This window comes from Anabrus simplex, chromosome 3 (assembly GCF_040414725.1).
Source record: "Anabrus simplex isolate iqAnaSimp1 chromosome 3, ASM4041472v1, whole genome shotgun sequence".
Lineage (NCBI taxonomy): Eukaryota > Metazoa > Arthropoda > Insecta > Orthoptera > Tettigoniidae > Anabrus > Anabrus simplex.
Window position 1 is genome coordinate 329,081,291 of NC_090267.1, and position 27,509 is coordinate 329,108,799.

At 40.2% G+C, this 27,509-nt stretch overlaps 1 protein-coding gene across 1 annotated transcript in view; it reads right to left on the reverse strand.

Annotated features, from left to right (window-relative positions):
• The window catches only part of MCTS1 (malignant T-cell-amplified sequence 1 homolog), a 101,552-nt gene extending 86,291 nt beyond the window's left edge, over positions 1 to 15,261 (reverse strand). Inside the window, exons 1-2 of the mRNA XM_067144439.2 lie at positions 15,182 to 15,261; positions 14,902 to 15,054 (exon numbers count right to left, since the gene is read on the reverse strand). Of these exons, the coding sequence (XP_067000540.1) occupies positions 14,902 to 15,054; positions 15,182 to 15,192 (164 nt within the window). The 5' untranslated portion in view covers positions 15,193 to 15,261. The remainder of the gene's footprint in view (positions 1 to 14,901; positions 15,055 to 15,181) is intronic.
• Between the last annotated feature and the right edge of the window lie 12,248 nt (positions 15,262 to 27,509).

A 27,509-nucleotide genomic window follows, 5' to 3' on the forward strand; every position in this document is an offset into this window, starting at 1 on the left:
TTTGAGGGGGCTACCTACTGAACGTGCTCTGCACCAAGATTATATTTTTAAACGTTGTTCTCTTTCTTACATGTACATCTTCATAATAGTGTAACGTTACCTTCCTTTTATCTTTTCTTTCTTTCCAACTGTTTCATGACAGCGGAACGTTGTGTGTGATGTTCCGGTATAAGATTAGATAACTAAATGCTACCCTCGGGGTAAATTGTAATTACTGCTGGATTTCTGTTTTCAAATTTTAATGGTGTATTTTGTTATATATTTACGTTTTAATTTTCATCTAAATTTGTTATGTAAAGTTTAGGATTACATTTGACTTCGCTTCTTCAGCATTGCCAATACCTTCCATCGCCTGGATATGGTTCCCAGCCGCTTCCCTGTTATCCTTTCTTAGCCGTCATGTTGGTTATCCTGTTATTATTTTCTGTGCTTAATGTGCTTATAATTTTAATTTCGTACATATTGTCATGTCTCGTGTTAGTGTGCAACTATGTGAATGCACAACGGTAGCAAACATTAATATTATTTTTATTATTCCTATTACTTGTAACCTTCCTTATTTTGGAGGTTACAGTTATAACCACTTTAAACATTTTGCCTTCCGTTGTCTGAGGTTTTTCGTCTCAATTCAATATTTAGTACTTTTTTCCAACACTATTCACTAAACTTGTGTAAGTTGTCTGTCTATAATAACATTAATAATGTTATTAGATTTACATCCCACAAACTCCTTTTTTTTTTTTTTCCACAGTTTTGGAGATGATATAGATGTTGATTCCCATAGGGAATCTGAAATATTTGTCCTGAATGAGTAAATTTATAATACCAATATAAATGGTCCGTTATCGGACATTATAATAACGGACCATTTATATTGGTATTATAGTTTTGGAGATGCCGAGGTGCCAGAATGTTGTCCCAGTAAATCTACCAACATGAGGCTGACGTACGAGGGTAATCCCAAAAATAAGGTCTCCTATTTTTTTATAAATACAGAACTCTGTTTGTGTGGCTGTTGGTCACAATATTGTGAAGAGTGTTTCCCACGCTCGCATATAAACATGTGCACGCTGTGTTGAGGCACTCAGTCTTGGCTTGGCAGCCACTGAGAATGGAGTTCCCATTGGATGTTACCGCCACATGCGAAGTGCGCGCAGTTATTCTGTTTTTTGAATGCAAAAGGTACTGAACCGATTGAAATCCATCGCCAATTGACGGATGTGTATGGCAAGTCGTGCATGAATGTCAAAAATGTTCGTAAGTGGTGTAGAGAGTTTGCAGCCGGTCGGACTGAAATTCATGAAGGACAAAGGAGCGGGAGACCGCCAATTTCCGTCGAGAGAGTCGTGAAGGTTGAGCAAATCATGCGTGAAGATCAGCGGATCACCCTGCATGACCTCTGCACTTTGGTTCCTGAGGTTTCCTGAAGCACTGCTCAAAGAATTTTCACAGAAAAGTTGACATACCAGAAGGTGTGCGCAAGATGGATGCCACGCATGCTGCCTGAAGACCACATGAGGCAACGACTTTATTCTTCCTGCGCATTTCTTCAACACTTTGCAGCCGAACAGGACAACTCTTTGGACTCAACTGTCACAGGTGACAAAACCTGGGCGTTCCACTTTACACCCGAGACAAAGCAATTATCCCGCCAGTGGAGGCATCCCTCTTCGCCAAAGCTGCGGAAATTCAAGCAAACACAGTCTGCCGGTAAAGTCATGACAAATGTTTTTGGGATCGAAAATGGGTATTGTTGGTAGACTTCATGCCTGCTGGGACCACAATTAACGCTGACAGGTACCGTGAGACCCTGAAAAAACTCAGATGGGCAAATCAGAACCAGAGAAGAGGAATTTTGAGCAAGGGCGTAAACACCTTCCACGACACCGCTTGTCCGCTGGTCGCCCGGCAAACAGCTGCTCTCCTGCAACAGTTTCAGTGGAACATCATCATCCACCCACCCTATAGTCCCAACTTGGCGCCCAGTGACTATCACGTGTTCCCTTAGTTGAAAGAACATTTGGCTGGAAAGCGACTCAGCACCGACGATGAGATGAAAGATGAGGTTCACAACTTCCTGAACAACATGGCAGCGAGCTGGTATGACATGGGCATACAAAAACTGTCACAGCGTCTACAAAAATACATTGACCGAAATGGTGATTATGTAGAAAAATAGCTAAATGTTCAAGCTGTAAAATGATGTATACCATTGTAGAAATAAACAGGTCCATGTATTTATAAAAAATAGAAGACCTTATTTTTGTTATTACCTTTGTATTTGAGCGCTTTCAAACACCAGCAGAATGAGCCAGAATCAAACCTGCAAAGTTGGAGTCAGAAGCCCACTGCCTCAACTGTGCGAGCACCTCTGCCCGATAGTTTTCTGTCTATAAATCTATTCCGTGACTCTTATTTTACCGCTTTTTACACTTTTCCCTTTCGCTTTCCACATTTTACTTGAGCTAGCATCCTTCCATCCCTTTCCAAACAGTTCTGGATCACACTGTCCTGCTCCAGTGTGGTCCTAGTAGCTGCCTGAAGTCATATGCCCATCTTGTTCTTCTTGGTCTGCCGCAGCTTCTCTTGCCTATGTAAGAACCGCACATGGTTGTCCCCTGTGCACATCTATCCTGGTGTAGCCCTGCCCATTTCCATTTTATTATTGCGCCCTATTGCACAATGTTCTCTTACGACTTAATTTCTCGGAGTCGTGAACAAGGAGAGGACAAAATTAAAATAAGAAAATGCTCATCCATTGCACAGCCATGTAATTCCCCACACACACGCACAGTTTGAGAAACATAAGTCCAGGAAATGTTTCCTGCAAAAATCACGGGAACGAATTGATTCATCTGAAACTGCGCGAGTACAGTTGTGGAAAACCAAGATCCCTAACATTCTAGTACAGATAACAGAAGTAGAACATTTACCACCTGGCCGCAATGATAAATGGAAATCTTAGAACAGAATAAACAGAGGAGTGGGTAGGTCCAAAGTCAAACTTGTGAAAACAGGACAACAATGATGCCGACAACACCAAGTCCAGATGCAGGGAAGAACAAACTCTTACTTCAATGTCTGAAGTGTCAAACTTCTTGTGCTAACAAATTGTTTCAGACAATACACATTGTGCATGACATTGCAAAATACTGGCCACAATATGTGTAGCATACCTTTGGTGTTTTGAAGTAATACAGTATTTGGTTGTGTATAAGATGTTTCTAACACAAGAATAAATAAATTTGTAAGTGATGATTAAATTTCTTCAATGCTCACATTATCATATGCTTCTTTCCTTCTTATTCCAGAATTCAGCCAAAGGTGCTTATAAGACATACATACATACATACATCATCATTATAGACTTATGCCTTTCAGCGTTCAGTCTGCAAGCCTCTGTGAATTTACTAAACGTTGCCACAATCCTCAATTTGCAACTAGTGTTGCGGCCTCATTTAGTTCTATACCTCTTATCTTTAAATCGTTAGAAACTGAGTCTAACCATCGTCGTCTTGGTCTACCTCTACTTCTCTTACCCTCCAGAACAGAATCCATTATTCTCCTAGGTAACCTATCCTCCTCCTTTCGCCTTTCATGACCGCACCACCGAAGCCAGTTTACGCGTACAGCTTCATCCATAGAGTTCATTCCTAAATTAGCCTTTATCTCCTCATTCTGAGTACCCTCCTGCCATTGTTCTCACCTGTTTGTACCAGCAATCATTCTTGCTACTTTCATGTCTGTTACTTCTAACTTATGAACAGGGGGCGGATTTCTATGACCTAAACATGTAACATTGTTACTATTTGTTCAATACGGATCAGTTATGAAGTTTTTAACCTAAAAATGTATGAAATATGTGCGCATTTATGACCTAAAAACATAAAAATAGAGCCTATAAAATTCAAAATATGACTTAATGAATAGCATCTACGTTACACAGGAACACTTTTATTACGATTGCTACAGGCTGCAATTAATTTAGAGCTAAAAAAGATTTAATTCTTCAAAATCTTTAACCCAAAATAAACTAAAAATGATGAATATTTCATAAACTCGTTAAGGTTACACTGCATACCCCTAGGCAAGGACAGACTCTGTGGAAGACAAACACTACAGTTACTTTCACTGTTCAATATTCAATCAGTTTTAATTTATACACAAAACATATGTTATTTGAATGAAACTTTCATACCTGATCTAGTCTCCATTATCAGAATTGTTGCAATTAATGACCACATGCATCTTAAGATTGTTGAATGAGAATCCCCTCCTGTTGTCGCTGAGAATCGTTTTGTAGCGAGAAAAACTTCTTTTGACATCACATTATGTAAGGTGAGCGTACTTGAATAGAGTTCAATCACTTGGAGAAAATTCCTGGAAATCTGCAGATGAAGGGTTTCCACAAAGAACGTCACTTATTCCACGCAGATACACAAGTCCGCTTTTTTTCAGTACTTTTCTAATTTTCTACACACCCTAGATACTACTGTTCATTCTGCATGCTTTAATTCCTGTTCAGTGCATCCAGTGCATCGTTTAGTTCTGCACCTGAAACTTCCAGCTGCGTGATTGCTCCAGATAAAGAATTAAAATTGGACTTTATGTACGCCAGGTCCGCATTTAATGTAGTGCTTGAAATTAATCTTGAGTGGTTTTTATGGAGGACGATTCTGCAGGATCAAAAGGACTTCATGATCTTCTCCACGACATCTAAATTGTTGCAATAGTACACTGCGGCATCAAGCCAAGTCCCCCATCGCGTTATAACTGGCTTGGAAGGTAGGGGTTGTGAAGGTGCTTCTCCTCGAAATTTCTGAACCCGAAGTGGAGCTTTGACAAACACTTTCTTACACTTCGATGTTAATTTTATCAATTTCAGGGTAGCTACTTCTAACTTCTTCAGCTGCCCTATGCAAGGTATGTGCAAGACATGTCACATGTATCATTTTCGGGTATAGCATTTTAAGTGCCTTGGCTGCCTTCACCATATACGGAGCAGCGTCAGTTACAAACAAAAAAATGTGCTCTCTCTTTGCCCCGTTTGGCCACAACAGATTCATTGAATTGTCGAAGAGAACTGCAATGGTGGAATGGTTTGTCTTCTCTAGCACTTCACATGTCAAGAGAAACGTATCTCCAGGCCGGTCTTCCATCAGCGTGCCAACGATCACATTTGCTACCTACTGTATCTTCCATTCACATCTGTAGTCTCGTCTATTGAAACCCGTATCTTACTGTCTCCCACGCCACGCCTTATTATATCCAACATCTCTTCATAACAAGGGGTCAGACAGTCCTTCCTGAGAGTAGATTCGTTGGCAACAGGATGTTTTGTATATTTTTCAAGAAACTGTCTGAAGCTTCGGCTGTTAAGTTTCTTTAAAGGAAGATTAAACGAAACCATCATCTTGCAGAGATCTTGTGAAAATTGTGAACACTGTGAACTTGATGTCGGGTTTCGAATAGCAGACGTTGCCTATTTTCAAGTGCAGAATATCTAGTTACACAATTCTTATGTTTTACAATATTACAGTGTTGTTGCACAGAGAAGCGAACAAAACTTCGCAACTTCCCACAAATTGAGACTTTTGTTTTAGGCATATTGAAAGGAACTGAATGACTGAAGCTCCCTAATGACCAAGCTCATTCAGTGTGTTGAAGGTTGAAGAGGGAAGGGCGGAGGAGAGAGATAAGAAAAATGACAAATAACTGCAGAATTACCTGTGCTTCCGTGTAAATAATAGCCCGGTTTCCAGGAATTGACCCAGCTAGCAAACAATAGCTCCTACCTGTTAGAAACATTCCACACACTACTTTAGAATCTTTCTTCAGTAGTACATTCCAGTCTATCCTGAAAAATAATTTCTAGAGCTTATTCTGATTTTTATAAAATGAAATTAAAATGAAAATTACCAAAATATGCTGTTAGAATGATATTTTATTCAAAATATGCCATCAAACATAAGAAAGCCTAAATATGCATTTATATGCCCAATAAAACCTTTTTAATTTTCATTATCATGCTTGGAAACGTGTTGAAAATACAAGACTATAAGATATAATGCTAAAGGAAAAAATATGACTTATCATAGAAATCTGCCCCCTACTTATGAATAAGATATCCTGAGTCCACCCAGCTTTCACTCCCGTAAAGCAAAGTTGGTCTGAAAACAGACCGATGTAAAGATAGTTTCGTCCGGGAGCTGACTTCCTTCACACAGAATACTGTTGATACCAACTACGAGCTCACCGCATTAGCTTTACGACACCTTGATTCAATCTCACTATATTACCATCCTGGGAGAACACACAACCTGAATACTTGAAATTATCGACCTGTTCTAGCTTTGTATCACCAATCTGACATTCAATTCTCTTGAATTTCTTACCTACTGACATCAATTTAGTCTTCGAGAGGCTAATTTTCATACCATACTCATTGCACCTATTTTCAAGTTCCAAGATATTAGATTGCAGGCTTTCGGCACAATCTGCAATTAAGACCAAGTCGCCAGCATAAGCCTGACGGCTTACTACATTTCCACCTAACCGAATCCTTCCCTGCCATTTTACACCTTTCAGCAGATGATCCATGTAAACTACGAACAGCAAAGGCGAAACACAATCATATGAATTTTAGGGGGGAAAATGAAGAGTATGTACAGGAACTTTAAGGCAAAAACAGGTTCCTGGAAGGACATTCCACAAATCATTCACGAACAAGGGGAGTGTAGGTATGAGGACTTACAAACGGCAGAAGTATTCAGTCAGTGTATGTAAAGATAATTGGTTACAGGATAAGGAAAATATTCAGGTTGAGCAGGTAACAAATACTGGGGAAGTAAGTTACAGTACTGAAATTTACCTATGATAAAAGAGGCATTTGCAAAAAGATACAAAAGTTGAAAACTAGTAAAGCAGCTGGGACTGATAAGATTTCTGGGGGTCATACTACAGGCACAGAGGCTTGCAGACTGAATGCTGAAGAGCATAACAGTCTACAATGAATATGTACAAGGGGGTACCCAGAAAAAAAATGGAATCTTTTTAAAAGCTATATATTTTCAAATTTTTACAAATGAATCTTATCCCCTTCAAAATACTCTCCATTACAAGAAATACATTTGTAGTCACTTTTTTTTTTCTTGATCTCTTCAATGTTGTCAAATCGGTGTCCTTTCATGCCCCTTTTCATGTGTGGAAATAAGAAAAAGTCACACGGAACCAGGTCACAATTAAATTAATAATATATATATTGTGGTTCCACCTATTCAATACAATAACACTCAGTAATGCGAGGTTATAATAATTAGTTATTAAGGTTTTATTTTACCTGGTAAGATTAAGGCCTTCTGGCCTTCTCTTCCATCTAACCAGGTACTGAAATATAGATATATTCCAATGTATCACTTTACAATAACAGATTTAATACTAATGAATGAACAGTAATACGAGAATGATGAGTGATAAGGTTAAATGAAGATGAAATAAATTAGGTACAATAAAAGGATAAATTCTTAAAACTAATACCCTACATATAAAAAGACGTGGTACATAAAAAGTAATAATATTTGAAAAATGATCGGGTAAGAATTCTAGTAATATATAAGTAATAATAATAATAACGTAAATGTTTCCACCTTTTCAATACAATATATTCACAAAATTACAAAATTATACGGTACTAGTTTCGACCCATCTAGGGGTCATCATCAGCCGTATTGGAGCAAAGATCATTTGTGGCGAAATCCTAAGACAAAAAAAATAATAATAATAATAATATTGTCTTAGGATTTCGCCACAAATGATCTTTGCTCCAATATGGCTGATGATGACCCCTAGATGGGTCGAAACTAGTACCGTATAATTTTGTAATTTTGTGAATATATTGTATTGAAAAGGTGGAAACATTTACGTTATTATTATTATTACTTATATATTATTCTCAGTTCAATACGGACCAAAAACATGAAATTCATAACCATCAATAAGAATTCTAGACTAATCTTCTACCAGAACATCCATGACAATAGAATGGTTGTAAGTAGCAGCATCAAGTTTACAGATGAACCTTACTGGTGCATAAAATGTCTCCACAGAGCTTCCTTGAAAGTGCAAATAGCACTTAACCCTCTGATACTTTCAGGAAGGAGGTTCTACTCCAGGCAGGATATTACCGCGAATGATTTATCGTAGATGGCAGATCTATGGGTAGGTAAAGCAAGGATGGAATTATTAGTAGATCTGGTGTTAAAACTGTGATAAGAAGATAGGTATTTGAAATATGAAGCAAGGTAAAATGGTTGTGAAGAATGAAGGAGTTTATGGAGATGGCATAAGGTATGAACAGTGCGACGGAGTTAGTTATATGGTTATATGAAGGAGTTACATGGTCATAGCACCATAGGTTACAGACGTATCTCACACATGCATTTTGATCACGTTGCAATCTGCTCAATAACTTGCACCCAGAGTCTCTATAAATCACGTCACAATAGTTGAAATGAGGGAAAACCAGAGCTTCTACCAACATTTTTTTTTTAGTTTTTCAGGAAATAAGTATTTATACCTGCGCAGCATGTGCAATGCAGAGAATGTTTTCTGAGTGACGTTCGTAATATGCGTTTTCCATGACATATCATCGAAAGTAACGCCTAAGACTTTTACCGATGACGTGAATGGTATATTAGTATTACATAACCTTATAGATGGGATCTCTGGTCAATTGACCTTCGTAAGTAGTTTCGGATATCCAAGGATGATGGCTTGCGTTTTTGCTGGGTTTAACTTAAGACCATATCTCAAAGACCAAGAAGAAAACGATGTTAGATCCTGACTGATTCTGTCTATGGCCGAAAATATTCGATCTGGAGATGTATGGAGGTACATTTGTACATCATCAGCGTAAATATGGTATTCGCAATGCGTTAGGTTTTGGGAGACATCATTAATGTAAATAGAAAAAAAGAAGGGGTCTTAACACCGACCCTTGGGTCACACCAGACTGCACGGACCGCCAAGTTGACTTGTTTAACCTATCTGTAACACACTGCTGACGGCCATGCAGGTAGGAATGCAACCAAAAGAGGGCACTGTCCGAGAAATGGAGAGAATACAATTTCGAGAGCAAAATGTCAATAGAGTCAAAAGCTTTGCTCAAGTCTAGAAATATTAAAACTGTCACTTCTTTGTTATCCATTGCTTCTCGAATGTCTTCTGTGACCTTCAGTAGTGCCATTGTAGTACTGTGTGCTTGACGAAAACCAGATTGTAGTTGGTCAAGTAAGTTGTAAGTCGTCATGTAGTCAGTTATTTGTCTATGAGCGATGAATAGTGCTTTGGATAATGCAGAAAGTATGCAGATGGCTCTATAATCAGATTGTTCAGAAGGGGAAGCTACTATTTTTAGAGGACGTATAATGCCCGCTTTCCATGTTTTGGGAAATGTGCTGTCTACAAGGGAAGAGTTAATTATGTTAACTAGTGCAGGTAATGTCCGACTCGTTGGTTGATTGATCAGTGTACTGGCCTTCGGTTTGGAGGGTCCCGGGTTCGATTCCCGGCCGGGTCGGAGATTTTAACCTTCACTGGTTAATTCCAATGGCCCGGGGGCTGGGTGTTTGTGCTGTCCCCAACATCACTGCAACTCACACACACCACTCATAACACTATCCTCCACCACAATAGCACGCAGTTACCTACACATGGCAGACACCGCCCACCCTCATCGGAGGGTCTGCCTTACAAGGGCTCCACCCGGCTTGAAATAGCCACAAGAATTTTTTTTTTTAAAGTGCAGGTAGTATCATGTCCAGAATAATTTTTATCATCTCTACTCCTATACTGTCATTTCCTTTTGCCGTTGATGTTATCCGATTTATAGCAAACCTGACCTGTGAGTGGGTTGCTGGACAGAAGTAGAAGTTTTCTGTTCCCGTCTTTGCATAATTCCCGTCAAGAGCTTCCTGTTTCAGGGCTACATTCAATGTGCAGTTAGATGAAAAATAATCGTTCAAGTCAATCACAAATCGGTTTTGACCCCAGATCTGGGTCATCATCAGCCGATCGTTCAAAAGGTACAAGATAAAAGCAATGCACAGATGCATAACAAGTATTGTAGAAGATATAAAGATACTTTCAAGACGAAAGTTTGTGTGGAGCTATATAACACTTCAGTATAACGCACTAGGTTTTAAATGATTTTAAAATCTTGATGTGAAAATGAATAAGTAGTTAGATGTTAAATCTTATAATCGTATGTTTGATATATTAAGATGCAAATAGCTAGTTGTCTTGTTATGCAGAAAAGTTGAAATTAAACACCATTGTGAAGTGAAATAAGTAAAATAGAGTGCAGTATTAGAAAAATTGAGGATCACAGTTGTCAAACAAAGGTATTTTTAAGATAAATGCTCGAGTAGTTCTTGAGGTGGCGAAGAGATCAATTTGAAGGTCATATTGTTCTGAACCATGGATGATTTTATTTTCCAGTTCGATGTGGAAATAATGAGAGTAATAAAAGCCAATGTAGGTGAGGGAAAGATTTTAAAGGCAATGAATTGATCAAGAAAAATATAATATATAACTCACATTGCACAGCGTGATACAGTGGGGAGGCTGAATTTGGAAATGTGTAAGAGAGTGGAAAAGGAAAGAGGAGAAAGGGAGAGGAGAAGGAGGTGGGAAAGAGGGTTAGGAGGAAAGGAGAGTGAATTTAAGGCAGGGCAGGTGGGTGAGGTAATGGGGGTAAAAGACGTGGATGGTACTATTCAAGGCGTGGAAAATCGAATTTGAGATTTAAAGATATAACACTTTTAAAAAACACTTTAAAAAGATAAGAAAATCAAAAATAATAATTTGTTTTTCTGAAATCTCGTTTAAATTGAAATGAGGAATAAAATACAAGATGAATGTAACAATTTTCGGTTGTGTTGAGTACGGGGCGCTTGTTTATTATTTCAAGTATTTGCATGTCCTGTTAAATGTTGGTGAAATTATGTTTAGAATCATGTATATGCTGTCCTACTGCAGTGAATCTATTGTATTTTAAAGCATTAACATGTTCTGAATATCTAATAGTAAAATTACGCCCTGTCTGTCCAACATACGAACAACTGCAGTTGTTGCATTTAAATCTGTAAACCCCGGATTTAGAAACCAGGTCACGTGTGGGGCAGCGGAACCATGCCATTTTTAGCCAAAAACTGTCCAACAGAGATGGCTGTGTTGTGTGCAGGTGTGTTAACGTGGTGGACGAACTAGTCTCCTGTCTGTCACAAATCGGGTCTTTTTTTTTATGAACAATGTTGCGCAATCTTCTTAAAATTTCCCTTTAAAAGATTTGCATGTTGTTCAATTAAGCTTGCCATCATAAAAAACAAATAAGAACAAAACAGCACTAGCAAAAACAATCACTACAGATGAACGGAACAAGCCAGGTCAACAACACATACGGCACTGAACTGGCAATGGGTTGTGGTATACACGCTTAGCAGCAGAAATGCGTACTACACAAGATTCGTTTTTCAACCACCACAGGTTGATCTTAAGACATCTGTAACAAGACAGCAGTCCACAATAGTTAATTTTATTGTGTAAAAGTGTTCACAACTATAAACAGTGTATGCCATCGTACAAGGATTATGCCCATCGTTCTGTACGAATAATCATCCAAAACAACGTATCATTAACACTTCATATCATTCACCTGCACTTCAAGCTATTTTAATGGTCACTAAATGTTTTAATAGACATATTATATTCTTACTGATCATTTTTAAATTGTTGTAATTAGTTTTATCATATTATTAGACATTTTTACAGTATATGTACTGGGATCAGGGCCCTGACCTACCTTAAATTAGGTTATTCTGACTGATGACGCTCACAAAGCATGAGCGAAACATGTCCTAATTTTAATATCTGTTAATGGTTTTATCCTAAATATAAAGGATTACTATGTACTGGAAAGGTGGTTTTTATTATTGTAACAACTTCTTATTCTGAATTCCAATATGGCTTTATGATGAGATTTACAACTTGCAATGGCAATGTTGTTCCGGTTATTTTTGGGTACCCCCTTGTATGTATTAAAGGCAATGGATAGGGATATAGCACCTAATCTGAAAAATTTGATTACTGTTTACATGTAGAAGCTATACCGAATTAATGGAGAATTCTATAGTAGTCCGAGTGTACAAGGAAAAGGGTGATAAAAATACACCAGATAATTAATGGCCACTCAACTTCACGTCTTGATGTAAACTCTTAGAAAGCATTCTTTCTGATTATATTAGACACGTTTGCAAAAAAATTTTTCCTAGTTGCTTTACGTCGCATCGACACAGATAGGTATTATGGTGACGATGGGACAGGAAAGGTCTAAGTATGGGAAGTAAGCGGCCGTGGCCGTAATTAAGGTACAGTCCCATCATTTGCCTGGTGTGAAAATGGGAAACCACAGAAATCCATCTTCAGGGGTGCCGAGCGTGGGACTCGAACCCACTATCTCTAAGGTGCAAGCTCACAGCTGCACGCCCCTAACCGCACGGCCAACTCGCCAGGTTGTTTGCAAAAGTACTGAGTGGTTTGATAAATGGCAGTTCAGGTTTCGGAAAGGTTATTCCAGCGAGACTCAACTTGTATGATTCCAGCAAGATATAACACATATTTTAGATTAAGGTCAAATGGACTGTATTGCTGCTGATCTATTCAAGAACTTTTACAGGGCACACATACATACAAAATCATTATAGACCGCTATAGCCTTTCAGTGTTCAGTCTGCAAGCATCTGTGAATTTACTAAACGTCCCTATGATCCTCCCTTTGGAACTAGTGCTGTGGCCTCATTCAGTTCAATATCTCTTATCTTTAAATCGTTAGAAACCAAGTCTAACCTCTTACCCTCCATAACTGAGTCCATTATTCTCCTAGGTAACCTATCCTCCTCCATTCGCCTCACATGAACCCATGAACCCACCACCAAAGCCGGTTTATATGTACAGCTTCATCCATCGAGTTCATTCCTAACTTAGCCTTTATCTCCTCATTCCAAATACCCTCCTGACATTGTTTCCACCTGTTTGTACCAGCAATCCTTCTCGCTACTTTCATGTCTGTTACTTCTAACTTATGAACAAGATATCCTGAGTCCACCCACCTTTCGCTCCCGTAAAGCAAAGGGTTTGTAGTAAGGATGTAGGAATGATCAAATACAAAGAGACCTGCAGACCAGTCTGACTATGGAAGAAAGGCTAAGTGTTGCAAGGTTGAAGCGGCTAGGACACGTTAAGCAGATGCAGCCTACTCAAATTCCAAGGCAATATTTTGAAGGTCATTCCAGGACGAAGACCATTTGGATGCCCTAGAAAAAGGTGTTTAGACCAGCTTACAAAAGACTTAGCAAAGAAGGAGAAACAAGGGGTGCCCTAGAGAGAGAATCAGCATACCCAGACCGTAAAAACTGGAGGCACAACGGCTGATGACCAGGCAGGCATCAATTTTTGAAAATGAGACAAAGTCTCTCATAGTGTATTGGCATTGCCGGTGGCTCAAAGTAGCCTACGCAGTGGCCTCCACGGTACGGTATGCACTAGCCATGTGTCTTGGTAGGTGTACCATTTACCAACTGATGAGAATAACTTAGCACACAGGGGCAAAACGATGGCAACCAGGAATGAGTTAGCTGGAAAATCTATAACATCCAATAATGGATCTATTATATTGGTGTTATAAGAGGGATGCTCCGAACTGTCAGTATAGAAATGAAGTGGAATCACATCAGAAGATGAATAAACTTGAGTGGAAGTTTTAAAGGTAAAAGATATCTTAATATGAAGATAAAGCTGGAATTCAAGAAGATAAATTTGTTTATAAGAATAGTTAGGGAATGGAATACTTTATCAAGGGAAATGTTTGATAAAGTTCCAATAAACACTTGATAGGGTATCTACCACCTGGACAACATCCTAAGTGATGATTAATCGATTGACTGAACTCATTTCCATCAATTGAGAGTTCACAAATTAAATAGTCGAAGATCCTCTCTTTAACCCACTTGGAAATTTTGGAGATAAAATTGATTTTACACAATAAGGCTGTATGCCCAACCAAGCACCAAAAGTACCCCTATAAACTACCCAAAACTAATGGGCATGCTGAGGCCTACTGGCGGATATACCGTACTTATGGGCTGGTTTTGATAACCTGCCTGCAAACCATGCAAGAAGTGATGTTTCAAAAATGAATATTGTTAGAAAAAAAATCCAACATTTGTGATGTGTTACACACTATGAAAACCTGTGACTATCAGCAATACCTACAGAACCAATATAAGACAATACAAGGTTAATTTCACTATTTTACCACAATCCTTAAAATCTTGAAAATCCGGGCAAGTTGGACATGCAATTAGGGGAGCACAACTGTGAGCTTGCACCTGGGAGATAGTGGGTTCGAAACCCACTGTCGCCAGCCCCATAGATCGTTTTCCGTGGTTTCCAATTTTCACACCAGACAAATGCTTGGGCTGTACCTTAACTAAGGCCACGGCCACTTCGTTCCCACTTCTAGGTCTTTCCTATCCCATCGTCGGCGTAAGACCTATCTGTGTCGGTGCGACGTACAGCAAATTCTACATTTTTTAAAAAATCTGGGAAGTATTGTCTGAATCGAAATAAATAGCGAGGTATCTGAAGCTGACTCCTTGATGGAATAATGTTTCCTTTCGTGGATTTGATGTAATTCTACAGGCTACAGAGACAGCAGTTCATCTATTCCATTTTCTGGATAACATATGATGATGCACGACCAAATGGCATAGAAGTACAAATGAACTTTAAAACGATGGTGCTGATAACATCTCCAGATTAACGTAAATACACAAATATACATACCATTTAACAATTCTATATGTATCCTTCTTCGGTAAAATACTATCTGCATACGTTTCAAGATGAGGGTATTGATCCAGCAACTTCGTACGAATTCCTTTCTGTACAGATGATTTCAACTGTTGTATTCCGGACACGCTTTCCTTTTCTTCAAACCTACAAATAATACCAAATATGAATTGGACTATAATTTACAACACTGACAATTCATCAGATTCTAATTAGAGTTATTTAGGTAACTTAATAACCCCAAATAACAATTATAATACACATATAACCCTACTTTTTGAACATCGTAAATAAATTACTCGTTTAAATACAGCAGAGCTCGGTTTACGCTATTTCAGACCACAGCTTACCAAATCTTTACTCTCAGTAACAGTATAGCCAACAGCGTGGAGAACAATCAGATACTTATGCCCAATAATTTATAGTTGAAATAGATTAATATTTCATGTAGTTGGACAAAAATTATTATTAATATCAAATTAACCTAGTTAAATGTTCGTTTTAATTGCCATTTATTCGTTACAATTCTATTAAGAAAGACATTTCCAATACAATGACAGGGTTGGTATCGATTCTGTCGTACCAAGGCCTAACGAACAACTGACGTTGGAGATTGCGTTTGTTCGAAAGATCTGGTGTGACTGTGTATACATCTGTGCCGCTGCTGCTACACATTATACGTATTCACTGCCTGCTCGATCTGCATCCGATGGCTGCTTATACTGCCTGCTCATTACAACATTTTAACATGGCACTAAATGAAACACTCCGTTTACAAATACCCACAGCAGGTGGCAGCACTAACCGGCTCCAGACCTGTCGGAATGAAATAGCGGGAAATAGGATAGACTGTACTTGTTTTCATTGAAAATGGTGTACTGCTGCGTGCCTTTCTGCAAATCAAAGAAAGGGAAACCAGAATGCCGTGATATTTCATTCCATGATATACCTTCAAGTACACAATTGCGTCGAAAGTGGTTAAGTATTATATCCAGGGAAGGAAACAGCAAGGGAAGTAAATGGATTCCTTCTGATTATTCCGTGGTTTGCAGTCTACATTTCGTAAATGACGATTTCAAAGTGACCAGCAAAAAGCGAAAATTAAAAACAGGATCTGTACCCAGCCCTTTCCCTGATTATCCAGCTTATAAACAACCGCTAATTTCAGCGATGATTAAGAGAAGGGATTCAAGCACAGAGACGTCTAACAAGAGCTCTTCAAACACCATTGCAGAAAATGGTAAGCGTAAGGTTTGAAGTATTACATACTAAGTAATATAATATCTGGGGACACTGTACTGTTAATGTGAAGGTACAAAACGGAATAATATGCTGTCATAGATATCATTGTCCGCCTCTGTGGTGCAGTGGTTAGTGTGATTAGCTGCTAACGCTGGAGGCACGGGTTCGATTCCCGACTCTGCTACGAAATTTGAAAAGTGGTACGAGGGCTGGAACAGGGTCCACTCAGCCTCGGGAGGTCAACTGAGTAGAGGTGGGTACGATTCCCACCTCAGCCATCCTGGAAGTGGTTTTCCGTGGTTTCCCTCTTCTCCTCCAGGCAAATGCCGGGAGCTTCCTTCACCCTTCCTTGTCTATCCCTTCCAAGGCCCCTGTTCAGCATAGCAGGTGAGGCCGCCTGGGCGAGGTACTGGTCATCCTCCCCAGTTTCATGCGCCCGACCCAGAGTCTGAAGCTCCAGGACACTGCCCTTGAGGCGGTAGAGGTGGGATCCTTCGCTGAGTCCGAGGGAAAAGCCAACCCTGGAGGGTAAGCAGATTAAGATTCCATTACGAGTCTTTTGCTAGCAGTATAATATCGTGTCAATATACTGCTCTTTTTATTACTATTATTATTTACGCAAGTAGGGCCTATTTAGTTAATTGGTTAATTCCAGTGGCTCGGGGGCTGGGGTGTGTATGGCATCTTCAGCATTAGAAATCATCCTAGGTAGGGCTTTCATCTTCACAGATATGCAAGTCGCCTAATAGGCCGTCTATTATTATTATTCCCTGAGTATGTACTTGATTTACTGGAAGATTTTCGGAGCCACCTGAGTCAGTGTGTGTCACTTCGGAAACTGCTTACCAGGGATTAGTGTGTGGTTATTTAGTGCGTGTAATCGAAGAAAAAACAGAATGCAGCACGTGCTTGAATAACGTTTCTACCTCATTTAATTTAACCCCATTGATAGCTGCGCTAGCCCTAGCAACGATTTATTGACCTAATTATGAGGCTTCAGAAATTTGTTGAGGCGGCTCTACCGTACTGCAAGAAATCTGCTAGTCTGCTCTAGATTATAAAAAACTATGTTCTACCTTCTTTGTGCCAATGTAAGTTTTTAAAGTGTTTTAATAACAATAAGCACCAGGAACTTGTGTCAGGAACTGTGCTGGCCAAAGTCGTGAAACCTCTACTTAGTAATGTAGGGTAGTACCATACAGACAAAGTTTCCAGGTTTTCTTGTTCGTCGAAACCTCTTTCTCGAAAAGAGCTGAAGCTATAACTCCATAACTCTCTAGAGCACCACTTTATACGTAAAATTCTTTAATATTTCTCTTACTTTCAGATTTTAAATTTTGCTGGTATGCTTATCTAGTTGTATTCACGCGGTAAATGGGTACGTTTGGTGCTGCCATCTGGCGGCAGATTGTTTGTAAGGCGTGTTACACGTTTGAGTATGGAATGAGCAGGCAGTTTAAGCAGCCATCGGATGCAGATCGAGCAGGCAGTGTACGTATTACTTAGGTAAGGTTAACCACGTGTCCCTTTGCCCTAGATAATCAAATTTCCGTGTACAAAACGTTGCAAGTAACTGATACGTACTGTTCCCATGAATTATCTTATTGAGAAAATGTCCTTTGGTCGAATTTCTTAAAGGATAAAGAACTAACATACTAAATAACCTACAAAACTACGACCGGTGTTTCTGTACATTGTTCTTAAATGGAATTGCCGTCATAGTTATCTAACAATTGAATTGTGTCGAATCAGCTCTCTTGGCATGTAGTTTTAACGCTATTCCTTCAGAATTACATTTGTGAGAATGGTGAATGGAGGAGTAAAATTAGAGGCGATGGTACTTCGATACCAGGTTCGGATGCAGGAATCATAGAAAAATAACGTTATATGATACCTGAAGTAGCAGAGATGCTTTTCAAAGACCCACCAACCCGTCCCTACTACAGTACTATTACTACTACCGTACTAAATTGTTTTCATCCCTCCCTTGAAGGGGGGCGTTTGAGATGGTGACGCCTCTCAGGCCTAGAGATTTGTTACGGTGAAGATGATGCTCGGAGTGGACAAGAGGGTTGAAGACTTCACAAGACGGAAGGCTGCATCAGCCGTCGCTTCTCCAACGACACAGTAGATTTGTTGTCAACAACAATAATAGTCATGATATAGGCTTTTGGGCTCATGCCATGTCAAGAAAATAAAGTGAAATTCTTTACGTTTCGTAGAGAACTTTGCTCTGCGTCATCAGAAGAAATCTCGACTGTTCACGATAAAGGCTTCTTAAACAATGAGTTTTGAATTTAGACGTTATAATAGAAGTGGAAATGGTACGTCCATTCGTCACCGGACGCGGTACAGCGCTAGCGTTCGAAGCGGAAGCTGACGGAACCATCAGAATCAGTCTAAGAGGGTCACATAACATGTGTACGTGACATATGACTTTGACAGGTGTATGACATTGACACAAGCGCAGAATGAAATATCTGGCTATGAGGAATGTATGAATTTGGAAAACACTTCGACGAAATAACAATAATGAAGGGACAGGGGAGAGAACTACCTACGTAAATCCTTAATGGCTGGCAACCAGGTATTACTTAATTGATAGCCAGTGTCTCTGTTGAAAATGTTAGGATTTCTACGTATTTCCTCAGCTGGAAATGTTGTGTCTAGTGTGGGTAAGAGCTCGAGCCTCTTGGAACATGACATCATGAGCCAGCAATAGAGCGTGCTCAGCTATTGCTGATTTGTCTGGCTGGTTGAGGCGAATATTAAGTTCATGTTCCTTGATACGGGTACCAATGGACCGGCATGTTTGGCAAATGTAATGCTTACCACAGTGTTTTCATATACTGAGTTCCTCTGACTAGGTCAGAAACAGACAGTCTCTCGCACGAACCCGGATGCTAGTAAAACTGTCATCAGTCTTTCCAAGAAATCCTTGGACGAGAACCAAATGGCAGTTCTAGCTAGTGGTCTTAATTTCGCTGTTGCTCCTCCTAAAATTCCCACTGAGGAGTTAATTACTTCCGTTGAGGCAGCCATCCACAAAATACCTATGGATGGTCCTGAGGAGTTAAGACAGAAATGTGTGAGACTCATAAGGTCCGCTGTTGTACCCACGCCCAGTTTAACAAGAGGCGAGAGGAGAACTCTGAAGGAACTTAGAGATGATTCTGAACTGACTGTTCTCTCAGCTGATAGGCCTAAGGGTAATGCAACAGTGGTTATGGATACTGACGAGTATAAGAAAAAGATATCAGCTATATTGTCAGTCTGTTTACAGACTGAGCTCACGTGACCCTACCACTCGTGTGTCTTACGCCACCGTGAAGCTCTTAAAGCAATCTTCAGTTCCAAAAGAGGAGGCTAAACATCTGTCCCTGGGGGACGCAGTGCCACCTTGATTATATGGACTGCCTAAGATCCATAAAAAGGATGTTCCCCTGAGACCTATTGTTAGTGTGATAGGTTCTCCTATGTATGCTCTGCCTAAATACCTAAGCAGATTGCTTCAGCCACACATAGGACGTACTGAATTATACGTCAGGGATTCGGTATTTCGTCAAGCTGTCAACCATAACCCTACAACCTAATGCACTTTTGGTGAGTTTCGATGTGGAGTCCTTGTTCAATAAACGGCCTATTGACTCGGTCATGTCTCTCATTGAACACCTGTTCCCTGAGGACATTACTAAGCTATTTTATGGCTGCATGACTTCCAGCGCCTTTGCTGGCAGGACCTAGTGTTTACAGAATTAGACAACATCAGCAAAGAAGCAGGCCTGACAATGAATCCAAGAAAAACAAAATTGATGACTAATGCACTGGAAACTCCAGTTAGCGTAAACGGAGAAATACTGGAATACGTAGAGGAATGTGTATACCTTGGCCAGAACATATCATTCTCAAACTGTTCAGAAAAAGAGGTCAAACGGCGAATAGGACAAGCATGGAAGAGGTTCTGGTCTCTAAAGTTCATACTGACAGACAAGACTCAGAAACTCACCCTTAAAGCTGAAGTCCTAGAAAAATGTGTGATACCAGTCCTACTATATGGATGCCAAACCTGGACGCTAACACTAAAACAAAGGAAAATGATCTAGATATGCCAGCGCAAAATGGAAAGAAAAATACTCCAAGTCTCATTGATAGACAGAATACGGAATGAAGATATACGAAGGAGAACCGGCATGAAAGACGCTCTGACGACAGCCAATCAGCTAAAGTGGAAATGGGGAGGACACTTAGCGAGACTGGAGCAAAATCGATGGACCTACAAAATGACAATGTGGGATCCCAGACAAGGAAGACGGAACGTGGGAAGGCAAAGAACTAGATGGGCAGACTGGTTTGCGAGATGGGGAGGAAAACAATGGACAAGAACAGCAAAGATAAGGCAAGAGTGGAAAGAGCTGGGAAAAATTGTGTGCAGAGATCACTGACCTTACGGGATACACCTTTGCTCAAGCCCTGTGATAACATAGGTCGATCAAGACACATGTTATAGATATTGTGCAGCAGTGAAATATGCAACAGTGTGCTTCCGCAAAGAGACCTGGAGATCACCTCTCTGATCACTACGGCATAATACAGTAAAATTGATAAAAAGAGGTTTTTATGAAGTGGTGAATATAAAATTATCCTCGCGTACACTGCGGAAAGAAGCCTTGCAAGTGTAAAATATGTTGAAGTCCGCTCTCAGGACAGAGGCGAAGAATACAACATACAATTGTACGCTTCGACGAAGAGGATACCGTGATGGTCATCTTCTGTGCACTCGGGAGAATAGCAAGAAGAATGTCAGACAGACGTTTGCATGCAGTAGTGATATGATAACTCATCACGTAACACATAGTGGAAGGAGGATATGCACTTGCAATGTATGTCAGGAGAATTTCAACGGAAGATAAGGTCAAGAAATTACAAGAAACGTCTACAACATTCGGAGAAGAAGCTATGCAAGAACGAAGCGTGCAAGTTTACGCTTTTACCTAGAAGCAACCTGAACCCTCCCTGGGATAAAAGTGTACATGTGTCATTAATGCAACAGTGCGTTTTCACGAATTGTTGTTCCAGAAAAACACAATTGCATTCACTCGGGGGTGAGTACACAAGTGTACAATATGCGGTAATACGTTATCGTGAAAGACTACAGATTAACCAATATAATAATGCTCTTCAGGACCTGCTCACCTGATGAGCTAAACTGAGCACTGTCCCTGCATTGCAGGAGGCCATAGCCCTTAGGGGATTCATACGGCTTATTTATTTATTTATTTATTTATTTATTTATTTATTTATTTATTTATTTATTTATTCATTCATTCATTCATTCATTCATTCATTCATTCTGGTATAGGCTAGAGCAGTTTTGCCACGAACCTACTACGCTGGCGTAGCAGGGGGAGAGATTGATACTTCCATTTGGCAGATAGGGGGGTCCTAACCGGCTTGTCGGCGGACTTGAGGGAAATAAAATACCTCTCGCGAACCAAACACACTAACCCCTGCTGGTGGGGGCGCACATGTAGAGTACACCTGCGGTATCCCCTGCCTGTCGTAAGAGGTGACTAAAAGGGGCTCGTAACTTGGGAGTGTGGATTGGCAACCACGGGGCCCTTAGCTGAGTCTTGGCATTGCTTCCACTTACTTGTGTCAGGCTCCTCACTTTCGTCTATCCTGTCCGACCTCCCTTGGTGAACTCTTGTTCTTTTCCGACCCCAGCGGTATTAGAGCATTCGAGCCCTAGGGAGTCTTTGATTTTCACGCCCTTCGTGGCCCTTGCCTTTCTTCGCCCGTTACTTCATTTTGCGAAGTGACGGATCCCTTCTTCTTCTCCTTTTCTTTCTCTCTACCCCCTGTGGATGAGGCACGCAGACAAAAAATACACCCATGGTATCCCCTGCCTGTCGTGAGAGGCGACCAAGGGATGATTTTCTTAGAACCATGAAATTACTTTTGATTATTACCATCATGCGGGGAACACCATGAGTCGCCTTTACTTGCAAGTTGTACCACTATAGTACGTACGAAGTAGGTTTGTGTTTAGTAGCAACACGGGGGTGAATCAGTATGGGTTTTCCAGTACCCGTGAGTCGTACCCATGTGAGCAGCACCATGGGTCTGGGCGTTGCCTGTGAGTTGTACCACTATATGAGCGACACCGTGGGTCTGTGTTGCCTGTTATTAGTACACACTATGTGAGGATCACCACGGGATATCCCCCTGTGGGTGAGGGCGGTAGAATAACACCCACGGTATCCCCTGCCTGTCGTAAGAGGCGACTAAAAGGGGCCCAGGGGCTCTGAACTTTGGAGCGTGGGTTGGCGACCACGGGGCCGTTAGTTGAGTCCTGGCGTTCTTTCCACTTACTTGTGCCAGGCTCCTCACTTTCATCTATCCTATCCGACCTCTCTTGGTCAACTCTTGTTCTTTTCCGACCCCGACGCTATTAGGTTTGCAAGGGCTAGGGAGTCTTTCATTTTCACGCCTTTCGTGGCCCTTGTCTTCCTTTGGCCGATATCTTCATTTTTCGAAGTGTCGGATCCCTTCCAGTTTTCCCTCTGATTAGTGTTATATAGAGGATGGTTGCCTAGTTGTACTTCCTCTTAAAACAATAATCACCACCACCACGGGATAGTACGAGTCCCCGTGGTTAGTATACCTCGGCGAGGAACCTTATCAGTTTGCATTGGCTATGAGTGGCGCCATTGTGTGAGAAACACCATAGGTCTGCGTTACCTGTACGAATTACAATACTTGTGAGTAGTACCATCTTGTTTGGAACACCGTGAATCTTTGCTACTTTTGATTAGTACCCCAACATGACAGATACCATGGTTCTCTTTACTCGTGACATGTATCATTCTGAGGGGTCCTAGACCTGGATTTTGGACTCTTTAGACACCAAGCATCCTCGATTCAGGGTTGTGCTTTATATGTGGTCGCTTGGTCAGTAATACTATTATCTATTATCTTTTTTTGAGTCAAATCCACTGTTTTTTTGTTTGCTTGTTTCTTGGTTGCTTTATTTGGGGGGGGGGGTTCATGTCCATTCATTCTCCATGACATTTTTATTTTTATTTTGGTCAGTGGATGATTTTGAACTTTTTGTTTTTATTTCATTTCATACCATTAGGGGCTGATGACCTCGATGTTAGGCCCCTTTAAACAACAAGCGTCATCATCAACCAGAGCAGTTTTGTTACTTTCATAGATCTGTCTGTCTTATCCTTGGCTTTGACAATATGAAAGTGACTGAGGTATGAGCGATGCTAGTAATGCCAATCTTTATGCAGCCAGTCCCTGCTATGAATGGTGTGGAAATGTTGCTCATAGGGTCGGTTGGTGTATGCATTTCAGTGGGCTTGGCAGACTGATATGTAATAGCAACTCTGGCTCGGTGAGGAAAGTAACCTGAAACTACTTCACTCCTCATTTCCCTAGTACGCCTCTTCAGTGATGCCTAGGCCATCTGTTACAGCTGATGGCAGAGCTTTTGAGGATCCCACCAGCAGCATCGCTGACAGACTGTACATACATACATGACTTCTAGTTATTTCTGGTGGGGTGGGAATTTTTATGAACAGACGGGCGGAGTAGCTATGGGAAGTCCACTTCGTCCTTAGTGGCTAATTTCTTTATGGAGCCTTTTGAGGGGGAGGCTATTGCTTCTGCGCCCGTCAAACATGTGATATAGTGGAGGTATGTTGATGATACATTTGTGGTCTGGACAGAAGGTCCTGAGAAACTTTGTCTATTTCTAAACCACCTAAATCAGCAAAATCCTTCAATTAAATTCTCTATGGAGATTGAGTCGGACGGATGCCTTCCTTTCTTGGATGTTCTAGTAAGAAAGTAACCGGACGGCTCCTTAGGACATACTGTCTATCGTAAGCCTTTCTACACGAATCGCTATCTTCATGCAGATTCTCACCACCATCCAGCACAAAAACAAGGCATTCTCGCGACACTCACAAAGAGGGCGATACGAATTTGTGAGCCATAAATATCCAGGTGGAGATGAACACGTTCAAATTCGCATTCAAGGGTAATGGTTACAGCGATTTACGGATTCATAGAGCCGTGCATCCCAGAGAAACGACCAGGGAGAGCTCACAGAAGGAAGAAGTGAAGGGAACTGCCTACTTGCCTTATATTCACAACACCACATATCGAATTGCCAAGGTCCTCCGCAAACACAATATAAAAACTGTGTTTGGCACCGTCACTAAAATTGCTTACAGTCTGGGTAAAACCAAGGACAAAGTGTTCCCACTTTTACATCCTGGGGTATACAAAATTCCCTGTACTTGCAGCAGGGTATACATTGGCAAAACATGCCGGTCCATTGGTACCCGTATCAAGGAACATGAACGTAATATTCGTCTCAACCAGCTAGACAAATCAACAATAGCTGAGGACTCTCTATCGTCAGGTAATGATGTCATGTTCCAAGATGCTCAAGCTCTTACCCAAACTAGACACTGCCTGTCCAGGATTATACAGAAAGCTGTGGAAATACGTAGAAATCCTAACAATTTCAACAGGGACCCTGGCTAGCAATTGAGTAATACCTTTTTGCCAGCCCTTAAGTATTTACGTAGGTAGTTCCCTTCCCTGTACCTTCACTATTGGTAGTTCGTTTCTGTGTGTTCCAAATTCATACATTTCTCATAGCCAGATGTTTAATTTCGGGCTTGTGTCTATTTCATACACCTGTCAAAGTCATATGTTACGTACAGATGTTATGTTATGTGACCCTGTTTAACTGATTTTGATGGTTCCATCAGCTTCCGCTTCGAACGATATCGCTGTACCATGTCTGGGGAGCCATCTGGTGATGAATGAACGTACCATTTCCACTTCTGTTATAACGTCTAAATTCAAAGCTCATTGTTTAAGAAGCCTTTATCGTGGACAGTCGAGATTTCTTCTGATGACGCAGAGGAAAGATCTTTGTGAAACGTACCTTATTTTCTTGACACGCCATAAGCCCGAAAGCCTACATCATGTCTGTAAGTACGGGCCGTGAATGCATCAATGGCAACAATAATAGCATGACAGCAATCAGCTTCAGCGATCCTGTATTAACTGAATTCAAGAGACACTTTTATAAAATTAAAATAAACAATATTCGCCTTGGAAAAAGCTAATGAAGAGAACATCATTGTAAAAAAATATAGAACAGTGGCAAAGAAAAGTTAATTTTCAAAAACTTTTTATTAGTAGACAACTAAAAATATAATACATCGTAGTGGAAAAAGTGCTGGGAACAAAAATATTTTTTAACAGCTGTTCAAATGAATGGATATAGGCCTTCGCATGCCCAATTATCGCATTCCCAAACAAGTGTTTTACTCTGAGCTATCAGTACGTAAACGCTGTGTAGGCGGTCAGAAGAAGCGATTTAAATATGTAATTAAGGCTAACTTGAAGGGATGTAACACTGATGTTGATAACTGGGAGAACGTAGCCCTGGACCGTTCATCCCGGAGATCACTAGTCCATCAAGGCACACTATCCTTTGAAGAAAACCGTCGACGTACAGCGAATTAATGACAAGAGGCAATGTAGGAAAGAAAGAGAAGTGCTGAGGAGAAATAGGAACAACATGACTGCTCCACCTGAGACTACTTGTCATCACTGTGGCAAATTGTGTAACTCCCGCAGTGGACTGTATAGTCACCACCGAACGCATAGACGAAGAGGCATCCTGTCTGGAAGACATACCTACTCAATTACAAGTGTTTGATATCATTCTGCACTGTGTATTTGTTCAGGAACCCCTTGAAGCATAGGTTGTTTAACTTGTAGAGTGGTATGTCTGCGCCGATAAGAACTCCACTCTTCAAATTCAGTTGCATATCTGCTAGAAATATCTGTTTTCCCTTGCTTTTTAACAGTTAGCCGTGTGTTTCCTGTTGAAATTAGTTGTTGCACTAGATATCACTGAAAACTAGGCACTGTTTTTGGGCAGGCATCACAAAAAAAATGACTTTACCATGTGTTTATAGTCCTTCGTTTGGAAAATCACGTACGTGCAAGCTTACTTTTACAGATAAGGAGTTACGATTTGGGGACATTTTACCTGTTAATACATCGAATTAACAAATATATAAACTACACTGAAGATGCACTCAAAGCTCATTCATGACTGTCGATGATTCGTGAAGTGCTTAATAGAGCAGGTTAACCTAATTGGCACTAATGCTCTGTTAATTGCCAGGACCAGACCTGCTCCGGTCAGGTATAAGGACTTCAATTGTCATGGGGATTGACTGACAAAGCCGAGGCTGAGCAACGAACAATATTCAATATTCCATAGAAATTCAAGAATTCATCTTTAAAGTACAGATGCTAATAAAATAAATTTTAAATCATTATCAACAAGAATAAGTTTGAAGCCATAAAATATGGAACATATTTAAAATAAAGCATTTGTTTACATAGAGATCCGCATTTTTTTTCTAAAATATGTTGCTATGCTCCGTAATATAGACAAATGTAGAAAATTAAAATGTTCCCTAAATCACCCCAAACATCTTAATTCATAAACATTTAATGAAATTTTAACTTTAGATAATGTAAAAACAAACGTGCCACTGTGAGAAATTATTTCATTGAAGCATGGTGTCAACATCAGCATCTTAGGAAAGGATCCACCATTTGGGATGAGTGAGATGAATCTTTTACTTTACTACTAAGTAATCCAATCCGAAATGCAAATGCAGTTTTGGAAATGGTTAAATTCCTCCAGAAACCTCTTCTGACCAGGAAAGGTAATCAATCCACTCTATTTTTGCCACTACGAGTTGGCAAAAGCTCATCTTTCAGTTGTGGCGACAACCATTCCTTGTGAAAGGATATTTTCGAAGGCAGGCCAGACATCACATAGGAATCGTTTCACAGGAAAAAGTGTTGAGCAACTGTTATTTTTTAACGGTAACATATGAACTGTTTTCTACTACAGTTGTACATTCCATCATCCATTTTAAGTTTCTGGAGACATCAGGATGCTGGAATTTTGTCCTACTGGATTTTATGTACCAGTAAATCTTCTTACACAAAGCTGTCATATTTGAGCACCATTAAATGTCATCAGATTGAGCTGGGATCAAACTCGATGCCTTTGGCTCAGAAAGCCAGTGCTCTGCCATCTGTGCCATTCGGTATTCAAGAATTATTGCTATCTCTGGAGTACTGACCCTTCCAACGGACAGACGATAGTATTACAGGTGCTGGTACTGTAGACAATTCTGCCTGTGCTATTTATGAGTATTTTTTTGTGGTAAACACTTAACATATTTCTGCTATTTTATTTATGTTCTATTTATTCTATGCTGGCACACTTGTCATAA